A 20421-nucleotide genomic window follows, 5' to 3' on the forward strand; every position below is an offset into this window, starting at 1 on the left:
GGCGGGGCCGCAGGGGGGTTGTGGTGGCCCGCGGCGCGCGCACAGCTCCGGGTGCAGCCGCCGTCGCCGCCGTCACCGCCGCAGCAGCGCCAGGAGCCGCCGCCTCCTCCTCCTTCCTCCTCCTCTTTCCTCCTCCTCCCGGAGCCCGCAGCCTCCGCGCCCTTTCCCCTCCCGGCCCCGCGAAGATGGTGGACCGCGAGCAGCTGGTGCAGAAGGCCCGGCTGGCCGAGCAAGCCGAGCGCTACGACGACATGGCGGCCGCCATGAAGAACGTGAGTGTCCGTTCCCCCTCCCCTCCCCCGCCCGCTCCGTCCGTAGCGGTCTCCCCGCGGTGGCCGCGCCGTCCCTGAGGGCTCGGGCCCGGGCGGGGCTCTGCCGGTGCCCGGCGGTGCTCGCGGTGCCCCGGGGCGGTGCTGGTTGCCCTGAGCCCGAGCTCCGCGCTGTGCCCGTGCGCGGTGTCCGCCGCGCCGCCCCGGCCCCGAGCTCCGTTCTCTGCCCCCTCCGTTGTGTCCCGTGCCGTACCCGTGTCCCTCAGCCCCGGCCCCATCCACCCCGTGCTGTGCCCTGCTTGTGTTCTCTATCCCGGCCCCCTCTGTGTCCCCCGATCTCTGTCCCGTCTGTTCTGCGCTCTGCCACATCTGTGTCGTTCCCCTCTGCCCTGAGCCTGAGCCCCTGCCTCATCCATCATGTGCTCTGCCGTATCTCTGTCCCCTATTTCCTTCCCATCCATCCTGGGCTCTGCCCCATCTGTACCCCCCTCCCCCTACCTTGAACCCCATCCCGAGCCCAGTCTGTGTTCCCCATCCCTTCCTCCTCCACTCTGTGCTGTGCCCTATCTGTGTTCTCTTATCCCTCGCCCAACCTACGTTCCCCATCCCTAACCCCATCTATGGTGCTGTGCCCATTTGTGTCATCTGTGCCCCAAAACCCTATCCCCAGCCCTATCTGTGTCCCCCCCTGCCCCAAACCCCATCCTTTACTCCATCCATTGTGCTGTGCCCCAAAACTCTATTCCCTGCCCCAATCTGTGCTCCCCCAACCCCCACTCCAGTGCCCCCCGGCGTGCCCTCTGCTCAGCCCCTTGCCGTGCCCCTGTCCCTATGTGGGAGCCACCCACAGGGTGCGGCACTGCCCCTGCTTCCCCCTCTCCCAGCTCTATGGGGTGAGTCTGTGGGGCTTTGCTTGCACTCCTCTGCCCCCCCGACCCCCATGCTGCCGCTCATCCCTTCCCCAGTGCGGCTGCTGTGCCCCTGACCCCGTGGAGCTGAGCCTTTAGCTGCCAGGGCTCTGATTTATTTTTTTTTGCTGCACTTGTTTCGAGATTTATGAATTGAGTCATGTTGTATTCATTTCACGCTCTTAAAATAAAGACTCTGCATATAGCAGGCTGATCTGATTTGTGACACCAAACGCTCCCCTTCAATGCTGACATTTTGACAATATAAGAAGTAAAAAAAACAACCATATCTCTGATCTGATCTTGCAAACAAAGCAATCGTGGGAGGCAGGATCAAGTCATTCCAGAAGATTCTGCATTTGTCATATTGCAGAGAGGCTAGACTGGGTGGAGGGAGGGAGGGGGTGCTTTAAAGGGGAAAACTGTTCTTTATGTTTGTCTCCTTAGTCAGAGCTGAACCTTTAAGAGGAGCTGGGGTGTCCTCCCTTGCTGATGAGGAGGGAATGCTGATCTAGGAATGTCGCAGTCTGCTGGATGCAGCTCTGTTTGCTGTGTTGCACCATTTTGACAATAACCTTGCATTTATCAAGCAGACAAAATTCACACAGCCCCAGAGCCGGGGAGGGAGGAGATGTCTTTTCAAGAAATGAAATATGGATAATCGAAACCAGATAATAGCATATTAGAACAGCCGGGCTATTCCACTGCTGCGCTATGGATTTTATACTATTTTCCGATAGCGGCATCTATCCATTTTAAGGCAGAGCCCGCTGTGTGAGCAGCCACGACAGCTCGCCGCGCATGGATCACGCGGCCATTATCACAAAGCCGGCAGGGATGTGCCCGTGGACTTAACGCGGGGGCTCGGGGCCGTATTTCTGCCCTGTGCGTTTCCCTAGCCTGCTTACCAGGGATGGGCGGCTCACCCGACGTTGTTGTTAGAGATTATATTTGCATTTTTCCTTCTAGTCCTCGCCGGCCCTGGTGAAACACTAACCGGGCTTAATGCTGCTTATCAGTCTCCGCGTTGTTCGGCCCTAAGAAAATGACTCCCAGCGGGAGCGCCGCCGCCTCCCGCCCCAGCAGACAAAAGACAGAGAGCTTTGTTCCTAATTTCTGTACAGTGCTGCCCAAACTCCGTCTCGGTCCCACGGCACTGGGCATGTCACACTCGGTTATCCCTGATCCTGCCCATCCCCCAGCTCCGGGTGTGCGGGAGGCTTGTGACCTCGCACTCATTTCCGTAGCAACGCACGGTGATGTCATATGCGCTGGTGCGAGCTGCAATGCACCCAGGTGGTAGCAGAGAGCATGCAGGCTGCATCCAGCCGAGGTAATGCAGGAGCAGGGCTGGCTCACGTCCTCCTGGGGAACGCAGGCGTCGCCGTGCTGCTCCTGCACCAGGAGCTTGCTGTCTGCGTGCTTCCTGGGCACGGTGCTGAGAAATGCTGAGCTGCTTCCCTCACTTCAGGTGTGGTCATTATCTGCATAAGAGGTTGATTTTTCTGCGGCTTGATCTCGCCGTCGTGTTTTTGTGGTAACCTGGTGGGTGGCTGCGCAGCATCCAGCTGCCCCGTGCTGTTGCTGAATGGCTGTTTGTGATGCTCTTAAACAGAGAGCAGTATGCTGGGGCTCTCATTGTCTGCTAAATCACCAAATGCTCCTCTCTGTAGCGATGCTCTGGATCACAGTAGTTTCTCCCATATAAGTTTTAGCTGCGGGCGGTAGCCACAAGTGCCAGAAATGGGATGTTGCTGGGCCATGCGCTGGCCTTGCCCATGTGTGACCTTGACCACGTCCCTTGTGTGCCCTGCATGCAGGGATGAGATCAGCCCTGTAGCGTGCCTGGGCTGCTCCTAGTCCCTGCGGGTCCCCAGGGCAGTGGCTGTTCCTGGCTGCCAAGCATGCTGCTGGGCTGTGGGCTGCCAGCAATGCCACCATCTTCCTTCTGCACAGCGCTGGCTGGCAGCGTGCTGCCCATAGTGCCCTTGGTTAAAACCTTTTTGGCTTTGGCTCTACTTGAAGTTTTGTTGCCCAAATGCTGGGGCAGAGGATCAATAACCAGGGCAGGAGCGGCGGCACTCTGCGAGTGCAAGCATCCTGGGTGCAGGGAGGTGTCTTGTTGGCTGTGTCCTTCATGGGCAGTGCGCAGGTGAGCGCAGAAGGTACGCAGTGTAACTTCTGCAGGAAAGGAGTCCACTAAAAAGAATGGGGAGAGGATTATCGCATTGCATCCAGATACAGTGTAGTGATGGGGCCGTGCGGAGAATCCTTCAGCCCCCCTGAAGGTCCCCTGTGAGAGGAGCGTGTGGTTGCTTGGCTCTGGGGACCCAATCTGTGCCCTGTGGGTGCAAAGCATCAGCTGCAGTGCTGGGTGTGCAGGAGTGAGTGCTGGAGATGCTGCCTGGGCAGCAGCACGTTACGTGCACAGCGTGCCTTGGTGCAGTGAGTGACCGTTGTGGGTGGAGGAGGAGACCAAGGGTGGAGAACCATAGGACCCAAGTTATGCAGGCTTCTGCTGTGGCTGCTTGCCAGCTGTCATCCTCCCAGTCCTGGGAGCAGGAAGAGAAGAGTGAGGTGGAAAGACAGCTCTTGGATGTGTGCTGGGTGACCCAACCAGGAAGGCAGGTGCAGAGCAAGGGGTGTGAGCTGCCTTTGCAGCTCCTCCTGGAGAGTGATGGAAAGCTTTGAGGAAACCATTTCCAGCCCAAATACGGAGAGTGTGCTGGCATCTAACGAAGAGTTGCTGCTTTTGCTGCTGCCACTCACGAAGGCCTCATTAAAGGGTTCAGTGGGGGCCTGGGGAAGCATCCCAGGCAGGCACTACTCTTCCTCCTGCACTCTGTGCATGTCTGATGGCCCACGCTCCTTGACTTTCTGTGCTCTGGGCCTGGAGTGGTGGCAGCCTGAGTAGAATGAACCCAAGCACCTCAGCAGGGTTCTCTTGGGGCTGCTTCAGCACCACCAGCAACCCAAACCAAGGCTTTATGCCCCTTCCTGGCTGCTTCCAGGGAAATCCCAGCCATGCTGCAGAGCTTGTGTGCTGGCAACAGGACGTGGCCCTGGGGTCAAAGGGATGGCTATGATCTCAGGCTGCTGTCCTGCTGCTCTCCTGACCTGGCAGTGGTTTCTGAGCTGCTTTGGCTTTGGTTAAATAGCATCTCAGGAGGCTGTGGTGGTGGGCTAGGCTTTGCACAGGGCACAGTGCTATCTGCACAAGTTGAGCAGGGCATTGCACACGTTAACTGTGCTCACTGACCAGTCTTCAGCAGCTCAAGCTTTTAAAGTTTCTCTTTAAGCTCTTAGGTCTTTACTGATGAATTTTATTGACAAAGATTTGAGACTCCCATGGGTTGGCCAAGCACAACAGCTAGGTGCGGATGGAACAGAAAATAGCTCTTGGAAGTCAATGATGGAGGCTGTGATGCAGAGTGTAGCTGCTGAGCCCTCTGCAGATGCCTTGGGTACGTGGGGACTGTAAAGCTATTGGGCAAGGCTCTCCAAGAGCCCTTTGGTGTTTGGGCTTGGCCAGCAGGGCTGTTGTGTGGTGGTAGGCCTGGAGGTGCAGAAAGGTTGATGGGAGTTGTCTTGCTTGTTTTTCCTTCTTGTTCTGAATTTAAAACTCAGGAAACTCTGGAGCTGAAGCGCTCTATTCTTGGCTTGTCTCATCTGAACTGGATGATGTCATTTGGCATCCCCTTACCAGTCCTCATGAGCAGGCTGGGTGGTGCCTGCAAGACAAGGGAGGGCTGTACAGGCAGCACTGTGCTCCTGCCTGCTCTGCTTCCTGCTGTCAGGTAATGGATTGCACCACCCATGGGCCTGCAGGGTTTGGATTGTGGTAAGGGAAAATGGCGAGGGAGAAGCATGTTCCCTCACCTTCTGTTTTTGGTAGCAGGAAGATCTTTCCTTAATTTAAGGATCCCTGTCTTTTCTTTCCTCTGCCCTCTCCCTTCTTCACTGTGTAGTGCTGGATCACTTAAAATTAAGTTGTTCTAATGTGTCCGGGTTGGTCTAGCTGCTAGCACGCAGCTTTGCAGAGCCTCAGGCCAGGGAGATGAGCAGGAGCAGCCTGATGGCTCCGATGTGCTTGGAAGCAGCATGATTCCATCTGAGATGGAGAAAAGTGCTGGTGTGCACAGGGTGTTGTCTGAGCCAAGGGTTCCAGCTGTACCAGCAAGCTGCTCTCCTGCCTCCCCCCAAAATGCTGGGCTGGGCTTCAGCTCTCGGGTGGGTGTAAGTTGTGCCTGGGGAGGTTCAGGTTGAATATTAGGAAATATTTCATGTCAGAAAGAGCAGTGATGCAGTGGCACAGCTGCCCAGGGAGGTGGGGGAGTCCCCATCCCTGGAGGTGTTCCAGAGCCGTGAAGATGTGGCACTGAGGGATGTGGTCAGTGGGCACGGTGGGGTGGGATGGGGTTGGGCGTGGGGATCTGAGAAGTCACTTCCAACCGGAATGGTTCTATGAGTCTGTAAGTGCAAGGACAAAATGCTCTCAGTGTGAGCTTTGTCAGACAGTTCTCTGCAGAACTGCTGTTCCTTGTACTTGGTCCATTCCAGCCTACCTGTATTTTGGGGACTGCAGGTGGGGTGGGACGAAGCACTGTTTGAATCTTTACACCAGCAGTCATCAGCAAAGATGAAATGCGCTCATCGCATTTGCCATTTGATTGATACGTACCTTCAGCTGCAGCTCAGAGTTTGGAACTGAGCCCCTAGCAGCTCTGTGTCTGGATGATAAAAGAAGCAGCATGCCTCATGGTGCAGCTGTGGGGCTGTGGTGGGGGGAGGAGAGCGGGTTTGGGTCCAGAGACCTCGGTGGACAGGAACAAAGCTGGCAGTGTGATGCATGGACTCTACAGCCGATACCTTCAGCTTCCATTGTAAGCAACTTTATGTCAAGTGAAGGAATGAAAGCATCAAGACTGTAGGCAAGGGTACGTATTGTAGGAAAGAACAAAACCCTGAGGTTTTGTGTCCACTTCCCGATGCTGGAGGAACCAGCTGCTGCTTGGGAGGTGGCTTTGTCTGAGCTCATGCTTTTCTGCCCGCCTCCACCTCCTGACCGGTGGCTGCCAATGAAAAACACACAGTGGAATAACTGCAGGACAAAGCACAGAACAGTATTTGCCTTCCCAAGCATTTCTTCACTGTCAGTCTTGATGAGATACAGGCACCATCTTCTGCTTCACCACGGCCAAGCTGTGATACAGGGCTGCAGCTATCTCTGCGCAGCTGATGCACCTTGATGCTTCCAGGCACTCCTCTGCACCTCAGTGCTCTGCAGCACAAGATGGCTTCTTCTGAAGCAATGCTGTTAGCCGTATTTCTGTGCTACTTGGTTTGGAGCCTCTTCCCTTCTCTGTCCAGCCCTTCTTTAGTTCTTTTTCTCTTGTACTGGGAAGATAAATAACCTAGCGTGTCCTTGGCTGAAACCTCTGTTCCTTCTGATAGATTAATGTGACTGCAGACAAATGGCAATCTGATGTCTGGAAAGCCACTGCCACAAAAAAAAAAAAATCCATTAAAAACAGTAGGCCTTGAGCTCATTAGTTTCTGCAGGCAGTGGCCTCTGTGCTGGAAGGCGATAGCTGGAAACCAGTCTTAGCACCCGCTCTGACGAAGGGGAAGCGGCTGAGAATCGGTGGCTGTGCTGGTGAAGATACCGTGTTTGTGTCTCAGCCTGTGCAGCCTTCATCTCGACTTGAGGTTGTTGTTCAGATAAATGGCCACGGGCTGCCTTCGTGCTGGCAGTGCTTAGATAAAACGCTCTGCTGCTGCCTGCCAGGTGCTGTGCTGCTGCCTCTGCAGCTCCCCATCCCTGCTGCTGTGGGATCTCTCCTTCCCGTGCAGACACAATGTGGCTTTCTGGGAGCCCAGCCCTGGCCTGAGCCAGCTGGGCTGTCTGAGCTGGCACTGCTGGTGGCCAGGAAGAGCCCCTCCTGGGACCCGCATCACCTCCTGTCCCTGCAGTGTGCAGCGAGCTGAGCCTTTCAGCAGCACGTGGGAGGCTTCGTAACCTGCACTCAGTCCAGAGCAAGTAGGAAAGGGGAAGGATGGAAACCCACAGGCAGTGTGCTTTATGTAATGTGGCAATTGTCTCTGTCACAGCCAGTGCTGCTAATTCAGCTTTCTCTTGTGCGTTCCTCCCTGTCTGCTTCAGCTAATGAACAGGCTCCCTCCTCCCGTCTGAAAACTACAGAAAACGCTGACAAAAAGACTTCCATTTCTGCTCTTAAGGTGTTTCTTCTTTGAAGGAAGAGGCCCTGCTCCTCCCTGCAGAGCGTGACTGTCAAGATGCAGGATCTCAGCATTGAGACGTAGGATCCCAGCACTGTTGTGGGGCTTTGTGTGGCTTCTTGGAGCACAAAGGCAGCGGGGCTAAACTGTGTGCCCATCCAGCCCCACCGTGCCCGCTGCAGCCAGCCTTGTGCTGGGGTCAGGCAGCTGGAAATGCAGCAGTGACGGTGCGGCTGCACAACGTGCACGGAGCCAGTGATCTGCGGCAGCTGCAGAGCATGAAGGAAGACAAAAGAAGTCAGTAGGGAGAGGAGGTACTAGGGTTTTTATCTTCTGTGCTAGAATAGATTTAGTCACATCCCAAGAATGACCCAGCACGTGCTTGGTTAGGTATTAAACAACCTGAATTTTGGCCTGTGACTGGCGATCTGATGACCGGGGCAGTGCATTAGTTAACGACAGTAGGAGGGTAACCAGAGAACATATCCCTGATGGCATGAGATTCCCTTAAAGTGATCCGCGGATTAGGGATTAGAGGACTTAATGTTTTTCTTTGCTAAAGGAGATGTTGCATGGAGCCAGCCTATGGGCGTTGGAGGCGGCTGCGCTTGGACATACGCAAGTCTGCAAGGACTCAAAGTACAAAGCATTCCTTAATTGTTTGCAAATTCCTTCTGATCTTGCTGGATGAGTTGGCTTGCTTGGGACGTGTCTTTGCTTACGTCTCGGGCAAAGCTTCTTGGCGTGTCAGGGTGCTGCTGATTCCTCTTTAAGGTGGATTCAGCACGGCTGTAGGGAAATGCCGGTGAGAAATCTCAGCCAAAGAGTGAACTAGATTTCTGATAGATGTCTTGTTTGGACAGTTGTGCTTCTCTGCAGCACTGGGTTTATTAATAGTAGCTGGAGAAGCTGTTGCTGTGCGGTGTGCTAACAGCTATGCTTGGACACTGCTTCAGGAGATCTGCACTTGTAAAGGGCTAATGCTTAGTATGCGGCAGTGAATGAGGACTTGGGGAGGATTAACAGGCTTTGATTTACACCCAGCTGGGGAACTCATCGGGTCTTTGTCTGTTGATGCTGTCGCGCTTCCTTACGTGGGATGAATTCCTCATTTCCTTGAAGTTGGGAGTTTGGTTTCTTGTGCTTGGCAGTGCCACCTGCCATGAGCTGAGCTCACAGCCCCTCGGGCTTCCAAAGAGGGCTGGAGGAGGAGGCTGGAGCCCGCTGGTGGTGGTGAAATCAACGGCCAGATCAGGATAAGTGAAGTGACCCACCTCGTGAAGGGAACTATTCAAAACTGCGCTCCAGAAAGCTGCCAGGGCAAAAGCTTGCATTGCCTTTCTTCGAGTTCATTCAAGAAATAGCATTATCTTTGCTAGAGGTGTGTAAGACCAAGGCTGAAATCCCTGAAGCAGGGGAGGGCAAAGTATATCTGGAGGGATAATCACCTTACTCGCTGATGCGGAAATGAAACCTGTGGTGGAGCTGGCGTGCCGGAGTCCACCTGGGCGTTCTGCGAAGTCTCTTGCTTAATCTGGTAAAACACGTTGCAGATCAAAAGACGCAGAACAAAAAAAAATGTTGTTTGTTTTCGTTTTTTTTTTTTCCCCCCCCGCCTTGATGTGCAATGAGCAGACTTCCCCATAGCGTTTGGGAGAAATGAAATGAAGCAGTTAGAAACCGTATGCGCTGGCTGCAGGGAGCCCTCTGCGTGGTGTCACCTTCTCCCGTTTCATCGTGCTGGAGCAGCAGCCTGCCAGCTGCAGCAGTTGGCTCTGCAGGAGGAGGCCATGTGAGCAGGAAGGAGACACTTGCCCATAGCACACTGGCTGTCCTCTCAGTATACCCGAGTAGCGTGTGGGTACAGCACAACACTGTCCCTTTCGGAGCCCGTATCAGGGACAGACATCTTGTGTTGGCCTGGCACCTGAAGCTCCAGGTGGGATGCAGTGATGTGGTGGTAGGTCGCTTGCTTCCCAGCGGTGGGGCTGGGGCTGAACCCGATTAGTGCTCCTAGGAGCTGTGAGGTAAGTCTTTAAGCAGCTAATGCTCCCAGCAGCGTCACACACCCTCCCTGCCATGGAGCTCGGTTTGTTTATCTCGCTTGTTCCCACTTGTACACTGAAGTACCTCCAGCATTTGCTTGATTTTATTGTCCTGCCATCATCCAAGAGGAAAAAGTACGTCTTCTAGTGTCTTACTGTTCTGGGTGTGAGTCCTGTGGATGGTTTCTTCAATTGAAAGTCCCATGAGTAGATGGGCTTCTCTGAAGAAGAATGATACCTGAATGGAAAAAAAATTCCTAGTCTTTAAACACGTACAAAAATGGTGCTGGGGAGAAGGCTGCAGTTATTCTTCCAGAGCTGTTCAGTTGACACCTGGAGAAGCTCCTTTGGACAGCCCAGAAAAGCCTCTAGAAACACTGAATTGGCATTCACCTTTAAAAAGGTGAACTATTAAAACTTTTGGCCTGCTGCAGGACCGTATCTTAGCTCCCATGGCAGTGTCACGCTGCTGCATTGGTCTTTTGCAGAGAGCTCATGCAGAAGGTATGTTCTGAGCAGCCAGGGTAATGGGAGGCAGGAGAGCTCCGGGCTGAGCAGCAGAGCAGGGTGGTGATCCTGGGCTGCTGCGGAGGTGCTTGCAGAAATGCAAAAACAGGCAGCTGTTGTTGCCAGCCTGCCATGTCTTGGGGAAGGGATAACTTAACGTCCTTCTGTTCCTTTTGTAGTTAGCAGGCAAAGGTGCTGGTATCCCATCTGTCAGAGACAGCGTGATGCGCCCTGAGTGGCAGCACTTCTGAATGCTCAGCTGATGTGGCTTGACTTGCTGCTTTCTCCATCTGCTAGTAGGAAGACGTTAGATAACAGAGATGGATGGTTGTTCCCAAGAGTTTTTAATAGGTGCGAGGCAGCTAGTGGCAGCCAGGCAGTGAAACGAGCTGTCCTGTGACCCGATCTCACCTGGTTCTATAGCCTGCCCTTCAGTAAGGCCAGCAGGAACCAGGGTGGGGAACGCAAGTAGAACTTGAGCTCTCATTCCTTAATGACTCAAAGCAAGTACTAGCCATGGGCGCAGCTCCCTGTGCTGAATCAGAAGCGATGTGTAGCTTGAGTGCGCTTGAAATGCATTCTCCTTGTCCATGCTGGAAGCTTGGGTTACTCCCTCCAGCTATGATTGTGTTGGAGAGAGAGAAAGAGAGGAAATTCATACTACCAATCAAGAATGACTTGAGAAGTGTTGAATGGAAGATGGAACATCTAGACAGCAGAAAAAAGGCAAGTTACCAGAAGTCATTGTTCAGGGTCAGGCTGGATGGGGCTCTGAGCACCACGATCTAGCTGTAGTTGTCTAATGATGACGGTCTGGTGGGCATGATGTTGATGGTTGGACTGGATGATCTTAGTGGTCTTTTCCAGCCTTAATGATTCTATGTCCCCGTTCATTGCAGGGGAGTTGGACTAGATGACCTTTAAGGGTCCCTTCCAGCTCACATGGTTCTGTCATGTGGCTGGATTGTCCTCAAGCCTGTGGTCATGGCAGGGTGCAAGGCCCAATGCCGTACCTGGAAGCCATGTATGGAGAGCAGAGGGATGTGCTCCCTTGTGCCTGGCCTATCTGGAAAGCTGCAGAAGAACTGGAGAGGCAAATCTTTGGCACCCAGGTGTTCTGCAGTGGGGAGAAACCGAGCCGTTAAACCAGACACTGGGACTGCAGCTCTGCAGATAAGGAACTGCAACGAAGCGCTGTTACATGCAGAATGGGGACAGCTCAGAGTTCTGTCACTGACTTTCTCACCACAGTTCCTTTATGACCTTTTGCATGCAGAAACTTGAGGTAGGAGTGACCCACGTAACTGAAACTTGCCTTTTGTCTCACTTAAATCCATCAGAGCAAGTAGAAGTAGATCTGCAGGCTCTAAGCACAGTCAGACTCGTGTGTTCTGTGATGAAATTCACTTGGCTTAAGTAGTTGTTGAGCTGCGGAGGCCGATAAATAAATGAGCTCTTGGTTTTCATATGCCTCTCAATTTGCAGACTTTGTCTCAGGTGGTTCAAAGTCGCCTTAAATAATAAGGGCTGCAGGGCCTGATGAAAGCTCCTGTTAACTGGAGGAGCATGCAGAGATCCTAATCAGTGTCTGGAGTGCCTCAGTAGCCTCTGAGATCCAGTTATGCTATGAGTAATAAGCAGTCTGACTTTCCAGACGCTGCCCCTTGGTGCACCCTGGGCAGTTTGGAGCTTAATGGCAGAACTGTCCATCGTGTCTCCATCTGCCTTCGGCTTTTTCCTCATCTTGTGATGGAAGCAAGCCCTGCGAGCTTCAAAATGGGAACCAGAATGCCATTATTCATACTGAAAGAGTCGAACGAGACAGCAGAGGGGAACTAGCTTCTGCCCGCAGCCTGGGTGTGCTTCTCTGGTTTTGTCTAGGGTAGGGGAAGGGGCTGATCTGTGGCCTAGAGTTCCCCAAAACGCACTCAGAAAATGAGCTCTGGGGACAGTGGAGGAGGTCAGAAGGAGAGAGAAGCCCTTATGGCACAGCTTCCATTTTAGAAGTATAACGTCAGGGAGGAGGCTGGAATACGGGTGAGGACCCGAACCTGTGAAGTCTGGTAAGATTCTTGATTTAGATCTGGTTTAACACACGCCTACCACGTGTCGAAGTAGGACAGAGCTTGAGAAAGGCATCTTTCCAACAGCACACTGGGACAGCTCTTGGGCATTCAAGGAGAAGCTGTTCTTTGCAGAGCTGTGACATTCAGCCGTGGCCCTCATCGAGCCGCCGGGCAATGGCTCGAGGGAAGTCATTTCATCAGAAACCAGATGTGGGGAGAGGTGAGGCAGTGAGAATTCCAGTGGTGGGACTTCTGGCCAGAATGTGGGTTTAGAAGCTCGTTTGCCTTTTAAAAAATGGAATGAAAAAGGGGACCTTCAGGCCAGACCTCAGTGTGACTAATAGGCCATACGTGAGGGAAGACAAGGCAAGTGCTGGGGTTTCTGCTGAAAGGTAATGTGCCTAATTACATGGTGTGGAAGCCGTAGGTAGAACAGAAGCAGCCTTGCTCAGCCTGAAAGGGGTTAGCAGCTGGGCTCGGGGCAGGCTTCTCCAGCAGTGGGTTGGAGGGGCTGTGAAGGGAGGAGCAGCTGTTAATTACGTGCAGTGTCTGATTGCAAATGAGCCCTATGCAGGATCGCAGCAGTCGGTGATGGTTCGTTCTGTGGAAGGTGTGGTGTGTTGTGGCCAGCTGAGGATTCTCATGGCCATCTCTTGACTTTGGAGATGCCTGGAGTCTTCAGGGACTCGAGATCTCTTCTGGGCAATCAGAAGAGCGAGTGCTGGGGATTATGAAGTGGATTAAGCTGTTGGATGTTGATGGTACTCCCCAGGGAAGAACGCCTGGGTCTGTTCAGCTTGCTCTGCTGCGTGCTTTAAGATAAGACATGAAAACTAGATAGCAACCATAAAGGTGGGCATGTAGTCATCAAATGTCAGTGAAAATCCATGTGTGTAAGGATAAGTGTAAGGATAAGTTAAACCCCATGAGCATCTCTGCTGCACCGCTGTGGCTGAAGGGTCTGCATGTGCTCAGAATTGATCGCTCCAGACCTACTGATGCCAGGAGTGACGTGCAGAATGGAGCCCTGGCATAAGCCCATGAGCAAACGTTCCCCGTGGGTCCGAAAGAAACCCGCTAATAGGATGCTTCTGGAAGGAAGGCTCTGTGGGACAGCTGTAGGCTCTCAGAGAGCTCAGACCTTGGCTTCAGGAGCAGGTGAAGGTTTGTGTATTGGCTCTTCCATATAAACATGAGCCTTCCCCTGGCTGCAATGCGATACTTGAGCGTGCAGGGAGCCTGCCAGGGCTTGAGCGTAGCGCTGAGTCACAGCTCACAGCTGCAGCAGAGAAACTGGGAGAACCTTCTCTGGGCTCGTGCTGCCTGCTGAGAGCTTCGCTGCTAAGCAGAGGGCTTTGCAGAGCTATAAATCTCCAGACTCAAGCAGCAGAAACCCTAAACTCCCAGAAGGCTTTGTCCAGAGGGGACTGCTGCACTAGCTACGTTGCTGTAGGGAGCTCAACCCCATTGATGCACAGGGACACAAAGGGCAAAACGAAGCTTGGAGCTTACTGGGACTTGCAGTGCAAGGCTGCTTTGTGTGCTGCCAGCCAGGGGAGTAAAACACCAAAGGTATCTTTCCAGTGCATCGCTGCAGTGCTGCGTCTTACAGGGAGCCTGGTGCTGCTCCCAGTTACGTGCTTAATTCCCAGAAAGGAGTTACGTGCTTAACAAGGTCCCCTTTCTGCTGTGATAACTTCCCCACCAGCTCCCTGGAGAAATCTTTGCATTCTCCACAGGTGTACATTCCATCTGTCAGCCTGTTTTTTGAAAGGATTTTGACAGGCGACTTTCTTCGGTAATCCTTAATAGCTTCAAATTTAAAATGTTTATGGCAAAGATAATCCTACGAAACTCCCTGTAGCTTTAACAAATTTGTCCTTCTGCAAGGCTCCTGGTGGGAGGACGTAAATCTAATTCTACAGTATACTTTCTGCAGTGATGAATATCTGCAGATGTGGCTGTTGGTATATTTAAGATTCACCTGCTCGGGCCTTGCTTAAAACCGGTGTAGCTGGACAGGGGTCATCTTGCTGAAAGGCAGCCCTGGAAGTAGGATCAAGATAGAAACCCTAGTGGGGGTCCTGGGGGTGTTCAAGAACTGTGGAGACGTGGTTAGTGGGCATAGTGAGGGTGGGTTGGGGTTGGACTAGATTATTTTAGAGGACTTTTCCAACCTTAATGATTCTATGGAACTGCCAAGTCTCTTGCGTAGCTGTCAGCGTTGGACCTTCTGGATTTCTGGCTGGGAGATAAGAGAACATGTTGGGTTGGGACTTCTGGATGTCTCCAGTCCCATCTCCCTTACCAGAGCAGGGCTGCCTAGATCAGGATCTTGTCCCCATTTCCAAGAATGGACAACCTGCAAGGTGTAGGGAGGGAGACACTATCATTGTGCTTGAGGAGCTTTGAAAGAGGGCTTTCAATTGCATTATCTTTACAGTCATGGGGGCTGTGCCCTCTCTAACACAGTGCCCATTTCTCTGATCACCCAGTGATGGTGTAAGTGAGCGTGTGTTGTTCCAAGCCTCCCAAAGGAGATTCTGGGCTGAGCCACGCTCCCCTCCCAGCCGGATCCCTCTGCTTCCTGGTTGCCGTCATAACCACGGTTATTAGGCCTAGAGCAAACCTTGCTCGTCAGCTCTGCTGTGAATGACTCAATATTTGCAGAATCCTTTCATGTGCAAACCATGACCTCATCCTCACAGAAGTGACTGCCTGGCTTGGAAGGGTCCCACGGGATCTCGCGGGTTCTGCTCTGTTGGCCTCCGTCCAGTGTGGCAGGACTCCTTCAGCAGGCAAAAGAGCTGCATTTTGGGAACAGTTTCTTCTCTGAAAGAGTGGTGATACGTTGGCATTGGTGGAGTCCCTGTCCCCGGAGGTGTACCCGAACCATGAAATGTGGCACTGGGGGACGTGGTCAGTGGGCATGGTGGGGTGGCTTGGGGTTGGACTTGGGGATCTGAGAGGTTTTTTCCAACCGGAGTGGCTCTATGAGTTTTGATTCTATGGTTCTGTTCTCCATCATCTCCTCAGTTGCTCTGTGTGCTGTGTTGTGTGAGGCAGGGGGAAGTGATACGGTGCATTAAGGCTCTTATTGTCAATGAAGAAAATCCCATGTGGGAAGAACGTGCTCTTACCCCGTGAGCTTTCAAATCCTTATCTCCATAGATGCCTTAGGCAGCTATAATTTTAACATCTAACGTATTCTTTTGGCGTCTCAAAAGAATGTATAATGCTCATGGGAAATGGAAAAGCTGAACACGCCGTAGCTGAATTTTCTGTCTTGTTAATCCATTCAATTAGCTTGTAACCCTAGAACATCACCACCCATCTCAGTGCTCCCTCTCATCGGCGTCTTCCCTCAGGTGAAATGCTTTTTCCGAGTGGATTTCTCACATTCTGGAAAATGCTGATTTGTTGAAGCTGGAGAATACCTTGAACAAAGCCCGGCCTCTAAGATCATCAAGTCCAGCCATCAACCCCTGGCTCCCATGGGACTAGATGGTCATAGAGGTCTTTTCCAACCTTTATGGTTCTTTGATTCTGTGAGCTGGCTGGGGGCTGGGCCCCACAGCATGGCCTCCCTCTGGGATGAGTTCGGGTGCCTGCTGACGGCCTGGGGTTTGGTGGGCTGGCTCCATTCTCCTGCTCCTACACGGGAGCACTCCAGCGCAGAGTCGCAATGGGAACAATGAGCAGCTCCATGGTTAACCCGAGTCTCTTTTCTCTCTTCCTCTCTTGGTGCAGGTGACAGAACTGAACGAGCCTCTGTCCAATGAAGAGAGGAACCTCCTGTCCGTCGCCTACAAGAATGTTGTGGGGGCACGGCGCTCGTCCTGGCGAGTCATCAGCAGCATTGAGCAGAAGACCTCTGCCGATGGAAATGAGAAGAAGATCGAAATGGTACGGGCCTACCGTGAGAAAATCGAGAAGGAGTTGGAAGCCGTGTGCCAGGACGTGCTGAGCCTGCTGGACAACTACCTGATCAAGAACTGCAGCGAGACGCAGTACGAGAGCAAAGTCTTCTACCTGAAGATGAAAGGGGACTATTACCGCTACCTGGCCGAGGTGGCCACCGGCGAGAAGAGGGCGACCGTGGTGGAGTCTTCGGAGAAGGCCTACAGCGAGGCCCACGAGATCAGCAAGGAGCACATGCAGCCGACCCACCCCATCCGGCTCGGCCTGGCGCTTAACTACTCCGTTTTCTACTACGAGATCCAGAACGCGCCGGAGCAGGCCTGCCACCTGGCCAAGACGGCGTTCGACGACGCCATCGCCGAGCTGGACACCCTCAACGAGGACTCCTACAAGGACTCAACGCTCATCATGCAGCTCCTCCGCGACAACCTAACGCTCTGGACAAGCGATCAGCAAGACGACGACGGCGGAGAAGGCAACAATTAGACCCCCCAGATGGACTGGCAGCCGCACGCTGATGCTAACTACTGCAGTCTTTATTTTTTTCCCACAAGTGGGGGGGTCAGGGGTGGGGGAGGGAACGGGAGGGGACACCTTCCCAGGGAGGCCCCCACAACCTGTCTTTGATTGCCTCTTTGACATTTTTGCCAAAACACCACTAGTGGAAGTCAGGCTGGCTGTGCTGGTATGGAATAGCAGCCTCACTGGCATATGGACTGTTCTGTAGATTATTAATACAAGTGGAGCTGTCTTTAATTTAACTTTATTGCTAGAAATAAAAGGGTTTTAAGATGAATTAACTCGGAACGGAATGGCCCTCGTTTTTAAGAAAAGCAACACAAAAGGAAGTTCTGTGGTTCCAGTAAGGCTTTGTGCGTTTGTTTCTTCAGTTCAAGTGCCGTGTGTCCGTACCACGCCGCGGGGCGTCTCCCCGCAGCGCTCTGCCTGTCAGGGCGCAGCTTCAAATCCCCACATTGAAAAGGAATAATAATAATAATTTAGAGAGAGAGAAAAAAAAAAAAAAAAAAGACTAAAGAGTTTGGGGCTTGTCAAGCCCCGGGATTCAGGCCATTTAATCTTTTTGTGAAGATATTAGGCTAGCTTACAGTATTAACACTAAATTGCAGTTTACAGTATTTCTACATTACAGCCATATGACATCAAGCCTTTGATTGTCTGTTTTCTTTTGCTAGTTCTTTCGGCTTGCCTTCCTGATCAGTCCTCGCCTGTGGACTGGCTTTAGCAATTCTGTGTCGCCCAAGGCAAGAAGACCGCCTGCCCCAGGAACATCAAAGCTGCTCTAGTTTTCGGTCAACAGCTTAACAGGTGCTTGGCTAGCGGCTGTTTAAACTATTTTAGTCCACAGCAAAAGGTTTAAGAACTTAATTAGGAAAAGGGGGAAGTGTTTAAACTTAAAATGCCACTGAAAAAAAAAATAAAAATAAAAATAATAATAATAATAATAAAAAAAAGAGAATTCAGGTCTGTATGTCATGTACTGTGTTTGGTATTTCAAAGACCATCCTGATTTAAGGTGCCACAGCTGCTTCCTCAGGGATTGCACTGCCATTTCACTCTGCCTGACTTTCTCCCACTGTACCATGAGGTTTGTCAGCAGATCTCCGGCACCCGGGCTCCCTTGTTTGTCACCAGGGAAGCCAGGTGCGATTTCTTTCTCCTGGGGAAGCTTGTGGTGTAATGAGTGAACTTCAGGAGCTTAGAAACTAATTTGGTAGAGAAATCCTCAAGGGAAGAGCTACAATCATAGACATTTCTATCGAGCATCGGGAGCCCAGGAACTTAGTTCTCTTCTTAACAAAATCTTTTCCAAATCCCTTATCCGACAGGGGGGGGGTGGGAGGGGGCCATCTGAGTTGCTTCGCAGGTGAGATTTACCCCATTTCGAGTGACTTTTGTTCCCTAACTGCTGGAAGTTCGCTGCTGCCCCACGGAGCTTCTGGCCCGAAGCTGCGCGCTCGGGAGAACCTTTACCCCACGCGGGCCTTCCCCATCCCTTGGGGAGCCATGCCCGGCCCCACGGCTGCTGCTCGGGGTGCCTTCGTAGAGCCGTGCCCGGGCTGACGGCCCGCGGCAAGCCATGGACTGGAGGATCTGTGTAGGCTTCTTCCCTCCCCTCGGTTTTCCCCTTGGTGTCCAGTGAGCAGTGTTGTCCCGGCTGTATAATTTGGAAGTGATTTACTGGAATTACAAAACCTGTTTGTTTTTCTTTTCTTTTTTCTTTTTTCCTTTTTTCTTTCTTTCTTCTTCTTTCCGGCTTTCGCTCTGGCTGCTTTAGGAAACTTGCGCAGGACAGATCGCACAAGAGGGCTCCGAGGGGCGTGGGGTCAGGGATTGATTTTTTCAAGCAGCTTGAATGGTTTCTTTCATTTTTTTAAGAAATGCACTTGCCTATGATACTGTCTCTCCAGTGAAATGATTACTGCTCCATTACTCTATTGATACAATATTGTGCATGCTAGTGTCGTATTTCTATACAGTAGCTTGAAATTTATTAACTTATACTGTAGATGTTATGTATTCCTATGACAAAATAGTCTTCAAAAATTTTTTAAAGTTTTTTAATTTATTTTTCTTTTGGGGGTAAAGTTTGCTCTACCAAATAGTGATCGTAACAAACTGATCTGTTATGGATGTTGCTATAGTGACATGCAATTATATATGATTTTGTTTTTAAAAAGGAAAAAAAAGCAAAAGAAAACACCAGTGTTAGCTTAATCTTAATGTCTGGTGTTCGTCATGGTGAAATTATAACTATTACAGTGTAGGAGAACAATGACTGTGTTCTTTGAATGAGCCTTTGTTTGTGCTTTTTGTCATGTTATGCAGTGAACTATTTTTAAGGTCTAATCAGTGATTATTTTTCCAACTCCGTGTTTCTGTAAGGAATTATTTCACACACGGACCATTCTTAGCAGTTTTCCTCAGTGATGGAATATCATGAATGTGAGTCATTATGTAGCCGTCGTACATTGAGCAAAATAAACTTACAGATCTGATGTCAGTGCTGCTTTATTCTGTTGCGTCCGTCGAGTTCCCGGGGGCTGGGGGGTGGCTTGGCGTCCCCTTCCTTCCCAACCAGCATTGCCATCCCCTTCCCAGCAGCTGGTGTCCCTTCCCTACCCTACCTTGGGAAGAAGTTGGCATCCACTTCTTCCCAATCCATGTTCACGTCCCTTTCCCAGTGTTTGATGTCCCCTTCCTTCCCAACTGTTGGCATCCACTTCTTCCCAACCCATGCTGGTGTCCCCTTCCCAACAGTTGATGTCCTCTTCCTTCCCAGCCGACACTGGCATCCCCTTCCCAACTGTTGGCATCCCCAGCTGTTAGTGTCCCCTTCCCAACCTTGGCCTTGGGGGCTTCCTAGTGTCCCTTCCCAACCGTTGGCATCCACTTCTTCCCAACCCATGGTGACATCCCCAACAGTTGGTCTCTCCTTCCTTCCCAACCCACGTTGGTATCCCCTTCCCAACTGTTGGTGTCCCCGACTGTTAGTATTCCCTTCCCAACCTTGACTTTGGGGTCCTCCTGCTGTCCCCAACCTTGGCATCCCCTTTCCAGCCTCGGCCTTGGGGACTTCCTGGTGTCCATTCCCAACTGTTGGCATCCACTTCTTCCCAACCTATGTCGGCATCCCTTTCCCAACGACTGGTGTCCCCTTCCCAACCGTTGGTGTCCCCTTCCTACCCAACCTTGGCCTTGGGGAACTCGTAGTGTCCTTTCCCCTGGCCCAGGGTTTGGCCAACACATGCTCAGGGCTCGGGAACCCATGGGGGCAGTCCCCGTGCTCTCAGTGCCTGGTGCATGGCCACGCTCTGTCTGTCCCTGCCTCCCTGCAGCTTTTTCCACTCAGCACGGTGTGCGCTGACTCACTCTGTAAAAATAATCCCCTCCCTTGGAAACCATACACCCAGGGCGGGTGTTGACTCGCGCGCTGCCGGGGCTGTGCCGCTGCCTCCCCACCTGCGCCCAGCCCTGGGGCATGGCACGGCCCTGGCGTGGTGACAGAGGTGCCCGGGGCTGGGACAGCACACGCTGCCACCTCCAGGTGCGGTGCTGCCCTGCCCCATCGGGTGACATGTATTTATTCCCCACCCATGCAGAAAGCCGAGATGCCCATTGCTGATCCCTAGGACTGCTGCTGTTCTCGCTATGGCAACTATCTCCATCGCTCCGGTTGCCGTGGCCACCCATCCCATAATGTCACACGCATACCCTTGGGGGGTCCCAGTGTTCTGGGGGGGCTGGGCTGACAGGGGGGCCCCGCGGCTGTAGGATTCCTCCCCGGTCACTGCCTGCCTCCGGGATGACTCAGGGGGGATTAGGGGGATTTGTAGGAGCAGGAACACGGCTGCCGGCATCCTGGCCATGTAGGGCCAGCCCCGACCCTTGCGTGGAGGTGTGGGCACAGCAGGGACATGGGGATTGTGACACTGTGCCCAGCCCC

The 20421-nt window shown here is 52.5% G+C and overlaps 1 protein-coding gene across 2 annotated transcripts; it reads left to right on the plus strand.

The window, feature by feature from the left end:
* On the plus strand, positions 7–18978 carry YWHAG (tyrosine 3-monooxygenase/tryptophan 5-monooxygenase activation protein gamma). 2 transcript variants are annotated; one of them, XM_021415657.1, is made up of 2 exons: positions 7–272; positions 15786–18978. In XM_021415657.1, exons 1-2 carry the CDS (start codon positions 186–188, stop codon positions 16440–16442), a joined length of 744 nt encoding a protein of 247 aa, XP_021271332.1. In that variant the 5' UTR covers positions 7–185; the 3' UTR covers positions 16443–18978. The 2 variants fall into 2 exon arrangements, with proteins under 2 accessions (XP_021271332.1, XP_021271331.1); XM_021415656.1 differs by lacking the exon at positions 7–272 and adding an exon at positions 1595–2648.

Source organism: Numida meleagris, chromosome 18, assembly GCF_002078875.1.
Source record: "Numida meleagris isolate 19003 breed g44 Domestic line chromosome 18, NumMel1.0, whole genome shotgun sequence".
Classification (NCBI taxonomy): Eukaryota; Metazoa; Chordata; class Aves; order Galliformes; family Numididae; genus Numida; species Numida meleagris.